This window comes from Hevea brasiliensis, chromosome 10, assembly GCF_030052815.1.
Source record: "Hevea brasiliensis isolate MT/VB/25A 57/8 chromosome 10, ASM3005281v1, whole genome shotgun sequence".
Taxonomy (NCBI): Eukaryota; Viridiplantae; Streptophyta; class Magnoliopsida; order Malpighiales; family Euphorbiaceae; genus Hevea; species Hevea brasiliensis.
The window spans coordinates 6,275,838-6,288,937 of record NC_079502.1 but is presented as its reverse complement, the minus strand read 5'-3'; the positions used below and the strand labels follow the sequence as shown (position 1 = coordinate 6,288,937).

Here is a 13,100-nt window from a genome sequence, read left to right as displayed (position 1 = left end):
TGAAATCAATTTCGATTATTATCCAAGTTAAATTGAATTTGACAAAGACAAAAGAAAAAAAAAAAAAAAAATTGGATGATTTTTTTTTTTTGGCACCCATTGTGTCCGTCTCAAAGCGCGTCTCTCGAGTCGAGAATCGGCATAGGTAAACGAAACCTTACTTTTCATAATTTTTTAGCACAGTAATATTATTAAGGGACATGGACAAAGTTTTTGAAATTTTACTTATTTTTACGTTTGCATTTGTTATGGAAATTGTTTGTGATGTTTGTGGTAATTGTTGTGGTGTGGTGTGTGGTGTGTGTGTTGTGTATGGTTGGTGATGGGTATGGGAGCGGGACACGGCTTAGATCTTGCTTGGGATTGACTTCGTCCGGGGGGGGGATAAATTCTTGTTCTTCTTGGTTTTTGACGATTTGTTTTTAAAAAAAAAAAAAAGTTCTTCTTTCTTCTTTGTAGTTGTTGAAAAAAAGAGTGTATAGGGGATCGGCTCCATATATGTATTTGTTGACATTTTTTGGTGTGTTCTAGAGTCGAACCTCACTCTATTTTTTTTTTTTTTTTGAAAGAGATTATTATTGTTGTGGTTAACTTTTTCTTCTCTCCAGTTTATTTATTTAATTGTGTGTTGTAATTAACTTCCTAGAATTTCGCATGTGTTAGAAGATAGAAAAAAACAAAAAAAAAAAGGTCTAGGTCTACTTACTTTACTGTCTAATTAAATTTCTGAAATTGGCCCAAAATGGCCCTAGAGAGTTGTAGTTAAGGAAAGGAATAGTTTTATTACGGGCGGGGGCGCTTTTTTTGGAGAGTCCTAGTCTCTGTCGGGGTCCCATAGGTTGAGTCGTGACAATCTCTCTGGGGTCGTCCATAGGTTGGGTCGTGACAATATAATTATTAATTATATATATATTTTATTAATTCTTATTTTTTTATTAATAAAATATTATTTTAAATATTATTATAATAATAATCTAAAAAATAAAAAGAAAAGAGAAAAACGAATCTAACTCATCCCCACCTTTTCCTCCTTTAAATTAAGGTATTGAGAAAGTTGAATTTAGTTTATTTTTAATTTTTTATTTAAATTAGTTTGATAGTTTCAATTTAAACTAAATTTAATTTAAAAGTTAAAATTTATGAATTAAATTTTTTTATTTTTTAATTTAAATAAAAAATTAAGAAGTTTAATTTTTTAATTTTAAAATAAAATTTATTAATTTTTTTATTTAAATTAAAAAATTAAAAAAATTAATTTTTTTAATTTTTAAATTAAATAAAAAATTAAAAAATAAATAAATTGAACATTCTTAGTATAATCGAGCTTTAAGCCTTTAAATTAAACACTTGGAATTAATCAATCAATCAATTAATTAATTAATTCCATCTCAGAACGTCCCATTTCCAGATCTCATCTTCAAATCAACCTTGCACTTCTGTTTGTTTTCTAGAATTTCTGGAATTTTTTTTTTCTATTTTGCTATTTTGATCAAGGACAAGGGTATTTGTTACCGTTAGTTATTTTTTCCCAATTTTTTTATATTATTATTATTATTATTATTATTATTATAATACTTAAAATAATATTTCATTAAAATATTTCAACTATCCACATTAAATAAAATAATTTTATGTATTTTATTTAACAATAATAATAACAATTAATAAAAAAAGAATTAATAATTAATATATATAATTAATAATATATTAATAAAAAATAAAATAATTTTATTACAACATATTATTCTAGAAATGAAAAAGAAAAATCCAGAATTTCATTTAAGTAAAATTATAATATATTAATTTATATTTTAATTTTATATTGTAATTTTAATTAATGAAATATTTATTTTTTCATTTAAGTAAAAATCCAGTATAAAGTCTTTTGGCTCAGTTATCATGATGTTTATTTCATTAAAAAATAATTTTTCTCTTTTATTTTTTTTTAAATATTTATCTGTTAAAATTAATTTTTCAAATTTAATTATATGTTTCAATTATATTAATTAATTTTCTCTAATTTTGTAAATTTTACTAATTATATTATTTTTTAAAATTATATTAATTTTTTATGCCTGTGTTAATTAATTTTATTGATTTCTTCTTTCTTTATTTACATTTTAATTATAAATAACTAAAATTTTTTTCTCAATTGTTTTTATCACATTTACTTGTTATAATTATAATTAATTTCCTTAAATAGTTTGATTAAATTGCCTTAACTATATTTCAAATTATAATTATTCAAAAAAAAATTCCTTGTATATCAAATTTCCTTTAATTTTTTCACTTAATTAAAATTTTTTTTTTCCAAATCAAATCAAATTAAACTAATATCCAACGATTTTAATTTAGGTTTGGGAGAAAACTTAAGAATCTGCAATGATGCAACGTGGGCAGCGTGAAAAAGAATTGATATACAATTAAATTTTTAAAAATAAATAAGATTTAATTTAATATTTTAATAAATATAAGATTTAATTTAAAATATAAGGATAAAATAAAATAAACTAGTTTTATTAAGAAAAAAACTTTATTAAAATAAATTTAAAAATTTATATATAATAAAAATATAATAGGTATTTATAGAGTTTTAAATCCTTATTTAGGTATAAATGAATTAAAGAGTCTTAATTTAAATAGAAAATATATTTAAAAATTTAAGTTAAATAGAAATAATATTTTTAGAGTACTAAATAAATTAATAAATATAAATAAAACTTATTTAAGAAAATAAAAAATCTATCTAAAATTATAATTTTTTGTGAAGCATAAAAAATGTAAGTATTCGGATTTAGTTTTAATTTATACACCATGTCATTCATCCACACTTTGATAAAATTCGATCTCAAATTTTGAAGTATTGAAAAATTAAGAACTCCATTGAAAGATCACACCATGGCTCTTTCTTGAATAGTATCAATAAAGTTGACTTAAACAAAATTGAATTGAAGAATTTCACGTTGTCCTTTGCATTTATTGAAACATCTAGACAAATAAAATTAACCAAGACAATTGGAATTAAAAAGTTAGATAAATTTTTAATTTCATGATTTGTTGTTCTTCATTTCCTATGACACTTTTTTCAAACTCTTCGTCATTCACCGTAGCGAAAGGCCATAAAATCAAAATTTCAAATTCTTCAATTTCAAATCCTTTAGGGTCTTTAACTTTAAGTTATTTTTCTGATGCAGGTTAATCTCCTTGTTCTTGCTCGAAATCTTTAATATCCTTTGATGTATCAATAAGATTTGTTTCTACCTTCATATTCTTTATTTCTATTGAAGTACACAATTCCTAAATACCACTTCTCCTATATTCCTCATTAGTAACAAGTGTTATTTTAGAATTAAAGAGAACAAAATCATAATTGGCTCCATCGTAGTTAATTCCTTCGGTTTAATTCAATTTATGGTTTCTCTTCCCAACACTACAAATTCCCAATAAGTGGCGAATCTTTTGAAATTGACGATTCGTATCCATATTTAATTGCTTTTATAGTGTTCGTCTGCTCTTTGATTGTTCGACAAATAGCGCGCATGTAACACCCTTATATGCATAGCCTGGTATATTTCACTGTTCCGGTGATCAGTATCGGTCCGAACAATTAAGAGAATTAAAACCACGTCTAAGACACCTAGTTAAGCCCTAAACACAAATAATTAATAATTGCCAAATAGTTAAGTATAAAGAAGAAAAACAGAACACAAAAAATGAGCCAAGAGTCACAGCGATGGGTGACCTTCTCGGGAATGACTGCGAGGTCAATCTAAACTCAAATTTCGAACCGTAAAATGTGACGCTGCGATCCTTAGGACTATTGTTAACACAGTGGAAAAGAAAAAATCACGGAAAAGAATTGTTAAGCAGGTCAAATAATTAGGTCAAGGATCCGGAAGAAATATCGAATAACTTGCAAACCGGATCGAACCGGCGAGGGGCAATTTGGTCAATTCACCCCAAGAGCTGACTCCTGACCTAACTGTCCAATAAAATAAAAGAAACGAAATTTTTGGGATCAAGAATTAAATTAAAGAACTAAAGAAAAAAATAAGATGAAAATTTTAAAAAGAAAAAATATTATGACATCATACATTACCTAAGCATGATGAAATAAATTTTAAATTTTATAATTTGAAAATTAGAGGATAATCATTTAAAGAGACAATTTAAATAAATTAAAAAGACATTTTTTTTCATTCATTTCTTCTTCTTTCCGTGAGCCTTTCTTTCTCTCATCTCTCTCTTTTCTCTTCCACTTCCTCCATGAAAACTCATTTTGAGCTTAAAGACACCCTAAAATTTGCCATATTTTCCATAGCCCCTAGAATAAAAACTTACCATTTGGCCTTCTTAGAGTGATTGGAAGCAAAAGAAAAAAGAAATCTTGAAGTTTGGAAGGTTGAGAAAATTGATCAAGTGAGGTAAGTCTAACTTCAAGCTTAAATTCTTATTAATTTCATGAATTTAAGTTAAATGGTGATGAAATGCCATGAGAAATAGAGGAAATTATATGAGTGGAAGAGTATGGAATTCGGCTAGGTTGGGTGGATGATGAATTGAGTGGTTTGGTTTAATCAAATACGAATTCTAGTATTGTATGAAGTATGTGCATGATTTAGGTAATTGAAATTGAGTGAATTGTGTTACTTAGAAAATTAAGGTTCTTGACTTAGGGTTTGAAAAAGAAAAATTATAGAAATTGGTCAATTGTGACCATTTGTGGGGTGTGTGATTTGTTAGAAATAAGTTTCAATTCGGATTGGTTAGGGTCAATATGCAGGAAGCTTGACCTAGGTCCCTTTCAAGGACTAAAACCAAAAATTTACCCACCCAATTGGTGTGAGGCCAATTGAGAATGAAACTAGATACAAAATGGCACATTTTTCATTTAGGAATCATGCCCAGAAAGTGACCATAACTTAGTGAACAATTAGGCCAAATTCAGAATTGGGCAAACTGACCTGTACAAAAATAACAAAATGAACAGTAGTTACGTAAATGACCATAACTTAATCTAGGAAGGTCCAAATGACCTGAATTTTATACCGAAAGAAAGCTGAGACATAGCCCTACAAATTTCATGAAGAAAAAAAAACCCAAATTTTGATCATAATCTGTTTGAAAAACCATCTGTAGTCAACCTACAAAAACTACCATAATCCAGAGTTTGCCCAGAATTTAGGGTAATACCGAATCTGGCTAGCCATGTTCAAATGGCCATAACTAGGGCTACAAAACTCTAATTGAAGTGATTCAAAAAAAGAAATAAAGTTAAGACAACAAGGAACAACTTCTATGAAGAAAACTTAGCCAAATTATCACAGCAATATAACCAATGGAACAGTGCAAAACTGAACACCAAAACTGAAAATTTAAAATTTGTGCCTAAGGGACTTGAAGTTTGAGGAAACAACCAAAACCAATAAATTAGGTAACCAAAATGTGGTATGTGGGTGAAATTAGAATTTCTATACCTATTAAGCATTAGAAAGTCAACAAATTGACTTGAATAATATCGTGAATAGTAACACCGAAATACAAATTTTAAAGAATATCAAGTTTAGCATATTAAAGTTAGGTATAAATAGATTTGAATTTATTTTAGACTTATGATAAATTATGATATTAAAACACTGTTAAATTATGTGTTTCAATTGAAAAGAATACTGAGAAAGAACCCGAGATATCGAGTCGAGACCAAGAGGTGACTCGTTTAAGGTTTGTGCACAACATAAACATTCTTTAAAATTCCTTTGCAAAGTACATAAAGTGATTTGTGGTTTATTTATATTGTAAAATAATGATTGAAATGTACACTATGCTTTTGATCTAAATTGTTGGAAATTTGATGATATGTGATTTGATTGTCAGTAAATGTTTGATAAATTGATAAGATAGTTTTGAAACCACAGTGTCATGACCATATATTTGAATATCTCACTAGCATGACTAGTGGGAGAAATTAGTTTCGAATTTTGATTCTTTCTCTGGCTGAAGTGTTGAGGTGTGTGCCAGTAGAAGAAGAAATTTGAATGTGTACCCATATATTTGAGCTAGCTAACCTTATAATTTCTTATAAGCCTCTGGCTATTGAGATGAATATTATTTCAAATGGCATGATATAACTGTATGTTTTTATGAAATTATTTTGAGACTTCCTAAATGAAATTGTTTGGACAAAAAGTTTATAAATCATGTTTTGTATCTGCCTTTCAATTTCAGTACTGTATTTAAATAAATATGTTTTGAATTATGCATAAATATTATTTTAGTATGTTGTGCACCACTGAGTCATAGTACTCAGCAATGGCTGTTATTGCTGTCGCAGATAAAGGGACTAGAGGAACAACAGAGTGAGCTACTGAGGATCTTGAAGCCGTATCCCTGAAGTTTTGTCGGGTATATTTTATACCCTGATTGTAATATTTATTTTGATGTATGTACATATATAAACTGGTCATAAGCAATTGTATAGAGTTTGTAATAATATTATTGTAGTTTTGCTAATATAAATTTTGACCGATGAATGTAAATTATTTTTACTTTAATGAAAAATGAATGGAATTATTGAATACTATATTTGATGATAATTGAATTGAGAAATGATGTTGAAGTTTGTTGTGGTAGTAATGAGTTTGATGAAATGAGATATTAGAAGTGTTTTTACAGGTTTTTGAAGAACTGTTTTCTTAAAATATAGACGGCACTCTGTCGAAATTTTTTTAAAATTTGCGTAAAAATAAAATGGACAAAAATTTGAACTAATTTTTAAACTTCTATTAAATGTAAGAAAATGCTGACCACTTCCAAAGAGTAAGAAAATGGTTTTAAAATCCCTTGTAGGGTATTTAATGAGTTATCGGTAGGTGAAGTTCGGTAGTTTATTATGTATTCTATGGGATCATGTTATGCCTTATAGAGAGATAAGGTGTGACAGCGCAACCCCTAATCACCATCATGAGGTTGATTGCCACCACTGCCACTAGTATTAACCATCTTAATGAGAATGAAATTCCTGCTCTAATACTACCTGTAGCGTGGAAAATGATTGACACACGATCAAACCCTTAAAAATAAATAAGATCTAGTCAAAGATATTACGAAACATAAGATTCAATCCAGAATTTAAGAATAAAATAAAGCAAACTAGCTTTATTAAGAAGAAAATTTCATTAAAATAAATCTGAAAACTTGTATATAATGAAAATACAATTTGTATTTTTAGAGTTCTAAATTCTAATTTAGGTGAAAATGAATTAAAGAGTTAGAAAACATATTTAAAGGCCTAAATTAAAAGAAATAATATTTTAGAGTCCTAAATAAACTAAGCAATATAGATAAAACTTATTTAAAAAAATAAAGAATTCATCTAAAACTAGAAGTCCTTGTAAAATATGGAAAACGCAAGTATTCGGATGAAAATTTTTATTGATTTTGTTAAAAGGTGTGTGTTTTTTTTATTCTGTATATTCTTAACGAATTAAAAAAAAAAAAAGAAATTTTCATTTTAAAAAAGAAGAAAAAAATACACATGCATGTAAAATCAGCACTTTAACCATAGATCATCGAATAATAATGGAAGGTTGATTTCATTTTAGGGCTGGCCATGTGGGGCACGTCACATATCCCCTTGTCAACCCCAACATCAATCCCCCCAAATTGGTCACTGCTCTTCAATTTTTTTTCTATAATTTTTTTCTTCTTTCTCTCTCTAATAATACAAATCCTAGAGAAAAAGAATAAGGAGAAAGAGAAAGAGAGAAGAGTTCCCTATGAAGCTGCCCTTTCACATGGCCTCCATCATCTTGTTTTCTATTAAGCGGAAAATTGAGCAGTGTTGCTTATAAAAATGCATCCTTTCACATGAGTGCATGTGAAGTTTGACAACTTCTTCTTCCTCTGTATTTTTCTTTTAAAAATTTCATCTCAACAATGAACCGTTTTGGTGGGCTCACACTATGATTGATAACGTGCATCACTTTCCTCCCATTTCCTCTTGTTTCCTTCCCTTCATTTCTTTTTCTTTATCCTAAATTCCCTTTCTTTTATCAATTGGGCACTCCTCCTCAAGTGCCAAATTTCTCCACAATGCTCTACCCCATTTCAGGTAATTTTCCTTTTTTTTTTCTAAATTTATTAATTACAATTCTGAATGAACCCTATTTGAATATATCATTTCTTTATTAAAAAATAGTTTTTCTTTGTCAATTTTAAGTCTTATTAATCGTTTTATTTATGAATGCTGTAATTCCTTAGTGGTCTCTAACCCTAGATTGAGAGAGTCTTCCTCCACTTAACTTTTTACAAGACTAATTAAAAATGATTTTTTTTAAAGAAATTATTTATATTAGAGCAATCTAATTCTCAATGGTTAATGGCCTTAACTTAAAGGGTGCCCTATAAGCAAAAGTTGGTGTTGCCCACATCAAATATTGATCCAAACGTGAAGGAAATGAAGAAGAACATGGTGATTTTGGCCTTGTTTGTGTTTTAGGCTTAGCATAGAACATGGGAAGATTCCATCTTACTCAATCATCATAACGAACAACTAACCTACTCACAATAAGTTTTTATTCAATCCCTGCTTAATTGATCAATTAATTTAATGATACTGCTGATCTGTTTTCTTGATTTCTAAATTAGGAGAGACAGACTACTTTCCTCCACTAAATCATATGGATTTTATTGGAAATTGTCATAGGAATTGGCACATCTATACCATGATTCCCAAATTCTTGTCATATTTATAAAAATTAAAAAAAAAAAAGAAAAGACATCTTGTCATGCTTAGAAGTTACCCTTTAGCATTTAATCCAAAATATGAAAATAAAATGCATTAATATTTAAATGTGTCATTTAACATTCTCAAATAAAGTGTGCTTTGTCAGCTCGTAATAGAGTACGTAAACAAAAATGAGATGGGATTAGAAGTTTAAGTACGCCATTTAATCTCATAGATTAATTTAATATTATAATTCAATCATTTATATATTGTTATTTTATATTTTTTTAATGTGAAATTCTCAATAAACGAGCTTTATATAAAAAAAATTATTATTTTTTAATATACCGAGTATATGTATAATTTGCATAGATAGATATAGATGTATAGATGTAATTTGGTATTGTTTTTGCAAACAAAAAAGGAATATTAAATAGCAGGCTATTACTGTAACAGAAAGAAGTAGAAGAATGCAAAAGTCAATGGTAAGAAACACATTCTCTAGCTATGTTTAATGTCGAAGAAACTTCCAATGAGTCCAAAAGCTTCCCCGTCATTACTTGCTGATTAACAGCTGAGCTGGTGCAGTTGCAGAACCCAAGATCTCACGAGCTCTCCATAATTAAACTAATCATCCATTTTATTTATTTCTTATATACCTACTCTTCACTCCATAACCACTCTTTTCTTTCTATTTCTTCCCATATACCTTTGTCGCTTGCTTTCTCTCTGTCTCTTTTCACTGAAAAAAGAATGGCAGAGAACTAAGGGTCTAAACTCAGTAACCAACGAGGAAGAAGAATATGAAGTTGAAAATCTTGCTTTTCTTCATCTGTTGTTGCATTGGTTTTCACTCTTTCGGTTCTGCTTCTTTGAATGAGGAAGTATCAGCTCTGCTATCGATAAAAGCTGGTCTTTTAGATCCCTTAAATAGGCTTCAAGATTGGAAATTGTCCTACAATACATCTCACTGTAACTGGACTGGTGTGTGGTGCAATTCTCATGGAGCTGTTGAAAAGCTTGATCTCTCCCACATGAATCTCAGTGGCCGTGTATCAGATGATATTGAAAAGCTACAGGGCCTTACTTCTCTCAACTTGTGCTGCAATGGGTTTTCTTCATCCTTGACAAAAGCTATATATAATCTTACCTTGCTGATAAGCATTGATGTGAGCCAGAACTTGTTTGTTGATAGCTTTCCGATTGGTCTTGGAAGAGCAGCTGTTCTAACTTTGCTAAATGCTTCAAGCAACAACTTCTCAGGATTTATTCCCGAAGATATTGGCAATGCCACTTTGCTGGAGACGCTTGATCTCAGAGGGAATTTCTTTGAAGGTTCCATTCCAAAATCTTACAAGAACTTGCAAAAGTTGAAGTTTCTTGGACTTTCCGGGAATAATCTTACTGGTGAAATACCAGCAGAGCTGGGGCAGCTTTCATCACTGGAGAAAATAATAATTGGATACAATGAGTTTGAAGGTGGGATTCCAACAGAGTTTGGAAATCTCACCAATCTGAAGTATCTTGATTTGGCTGTTGGCAATCTTGGTGGTGAGATTCCAGCTGAACTGGGGAGGCTTAAGGATCTTGAGACACTTTTCTTGTATCAGAATAATTTTGAAGGCAAGATTCCTGCTGCAATTGGCAACATGACTGCTCTGCAACTGCTGGATCTCTCCGATAACATGTTATCAGGAGAAATTCCAGCTGCAATTTCTCAGTTGAAAACTTTAAAGCTATTGAATCTGATGTGCAACCAGTTGTCAGGTGCAGTTCCTGCTGGACTTGGAGGGTTGAATCAATTACAGATTCTTGAGCTGTGGAACAATTCGTTAGCAGGTCCCTTGCCTATTGATCTGGGCAAAAACTCGGCATTACAGTGGTTGGATGTATCATCAAATTCATTCTCTGGTGAGATTCCAGCACGCCTGTGTAGTGGTGGCAATCTCACCAAGCTCATTCTCTTCAACAATGCCTTCTCAGGTCCATTTCCTCTTCGCTTATCCACATGTCTCTCACTTGTTCGTGTTCGTATGCAGAACAATTTTCTTTCTGGGACAATTCCAGTAGGACTTGGCAAACTTGAGAAGCTTCAAAGATTAGAGTTGGCAAATAATAGCCTTGGTGGTCAAATCCCTAGTGACCTTGCTTCTTCTTCTTCACTTTCTTTCATTGATGTCTCTAGAAACCACCTTACATCTTCTCTTCCTTCCACAATTCTAGCAATTCCAAATCTACAAAACTTTATGGCCTCAAATAACAACTTAGATGGTGAAATCCCAGATCAGTTCCAGGACTGTCCTTCACTTTCTGTGCTTGATCTCTCGTCCAACCATTTTTCTGGAACCATTCCAGCCAGCATTGCTTCATGTCAGAAAATGGTAAATTTGAATCTAAAGAACAATCAGTTGACTGGAGAAATCCCAAAAGCAATTGCAGTGATGCCCACATTGGCAATTCTTGATCTGTCAAATAACTCTTTAACTGGCGGAATACCTGAAAATTTTGGCACCTCACCTGCCTTAGAAGTGCTAAATGTTTCATACAACACCCTAGAAGGTCCAGTCCCTGCAAATGGTGTTTTAAAAACAATCAATCCAGATGATCTTATAGGCAATGCAGGTCTCTGTGGCGGTGTCCTGACTCCATGCATCCACAATTTACTTACTGAATCACAGCAGAAGAGCTTGCACACAAAGCGCATTGTTTCTGGATGGATAATTGGAATTTCATCAGTTTTAGCTGTTATAATTGCGCTTATTGGTGCAAGATCTCTCTACAAAAGACGGTATTTGAATGGAAGTTGCTTCCAAGAAAGTTTCAAAAGGGAAAATGGAGAGTGGCCTTGGAGATTGATGGCATTCCAGAGGCTTGGTTTCACGAGTGCAGACATTCTAGGGTGTGTCAAGGAATCCAATGTGATTGGAATGGGAGCAACTGGGACCGTTTACAAGGCTGAGATGCCTAGGTTAAATACAGTTGTGGCAGTTAAGAAGTTATGGAGATCAGGAACAGATATTGAAACAGGAAGCAGTGATGATTTTGTTGGAGAAGTCAATCTCCTGGGGAAGCTAAGGCATCGAAATATTGTTCGGTTATTAGGCTTTCTCCATAATGATACTGACATGATGATAATATATGAATATATGCACAATGGCAACCTAGGAGAAGCCTTGCATGGTAATCTAGCCGGGAGATTGCTGGTAGACTGGGTTTCTAGATATAATATAGCAGTTGGAGTTGCACAGGGACTTGCTTACCTGCACCATGATTGTCACCCTCTGGTCATTCATCGCGACATCAAGTCAAATAACATACTCCTTGATGCAAATCTTGAGGCAAGAATTGCTGATTTTGGATTGGCAAGAATGATGATTCGGAAGAATGAAACAGTTTCCATGGTGGCTGGATCCTATGGATACATTGCCCCAGGTAAATTTCAAGCCATAGTCTTCATTCTTAAAAAATGGATTATATTACCTGATACTAATTTGCCAAATCAAATATCCTATGAAAGATGACTAAAGCGCCCAGATCCTAGAAGCACCCAAGGAATGAGCAACTGCTATTAATAGGGTCTAGCTATAGAAGTTTTTGTTCCTACAGTTTATGCTTCAGATGCACAGGAACCCTATTTCTTTTTAATCCTATAGTAATTTAAACAAATTGATTCAGTATTTGTTCCATAGATCATGACGTTTTCTTGTGTTCTTTCTATCATTTGGCAGAATATGGATATACCTTGAAGGTGGATGAAAAGATAGACATTTACAGCTATGGAGTAGTTCTACTAGAACTTCTCACTGGAAAGCGACCATTAGATCCTGAGTTTGGAGAATCTGTGGGCATAGTTGAATGGATTCGAAGAAAGATTAGGGACAATAGACCTTTAGAAGAAGCACTAGATAACAGCGTAGGTAACAGCAAGCATGTCCAAGAAGAGATGCAATTAGTCCTTAGGATAGCACTTCTTTGCACTGCTAAGCTCCCCAAGGATAGACCATCCATGAGGGATGTGTTAACAATGCTTGGAGAGGCTAAGCCACGGAGAAAAAGTATTAGCAACGTCAGTGAATATGATAGCAACAAAGAGAAGCCAGTCTTTAGTCCATCACCTGTAAATGGCCTTGTATAGGGACCAAAAAAATGAGGTCCCTCGGACATCATTTTGTTTAATTCTTCTTTTGTATGTAATCTTTGTTCACGTTTGTAATCAATGGCTCTGAGTGTTGTCCAGAAAATAAATGGGTATATGAAATTAGATTCTCTGATCAAATAAAATGAAATGATGCAAGTGAAAGGATTAGACTTATCAGACAAATCTGCAAACATGAATATGCGATGAGGTACTAACAAATGGATTCAGCAAGTTCAC

The 13,100-nt window shown here is 31.3% G+C and overlaps 1 protein-coding gene across 1 annotated transcript; it reads left to right on the top strand.

Moving 5' to 3' along the window:
- The first annotated feature begins 9,115 nt into the window (after positions 1-9,115).
- Positions 9,116-13,012, top strand: LOC110639587 (MDIS1-interacting receptor like kinase 1). Its single transcript, XM_021790603.2, has 2 exons — positions 9,116-12,157; positions 12,454-13,012. The coding sequence occupies exons 1-2, from the start codon at positions 9,529-9,531 to the stop codon at positions 12,858-12,860; spliced, it is 3,036 nt and encodes a 1,011-aa protein (XP_021646295.2). The 5' UTR covers positions 9,116-9,528; the 3' UTR covers positions 12,861-13,012.
- The last annotated feature ends 88 nt before the right edge of the window (positions 13,013-13,100 follow it).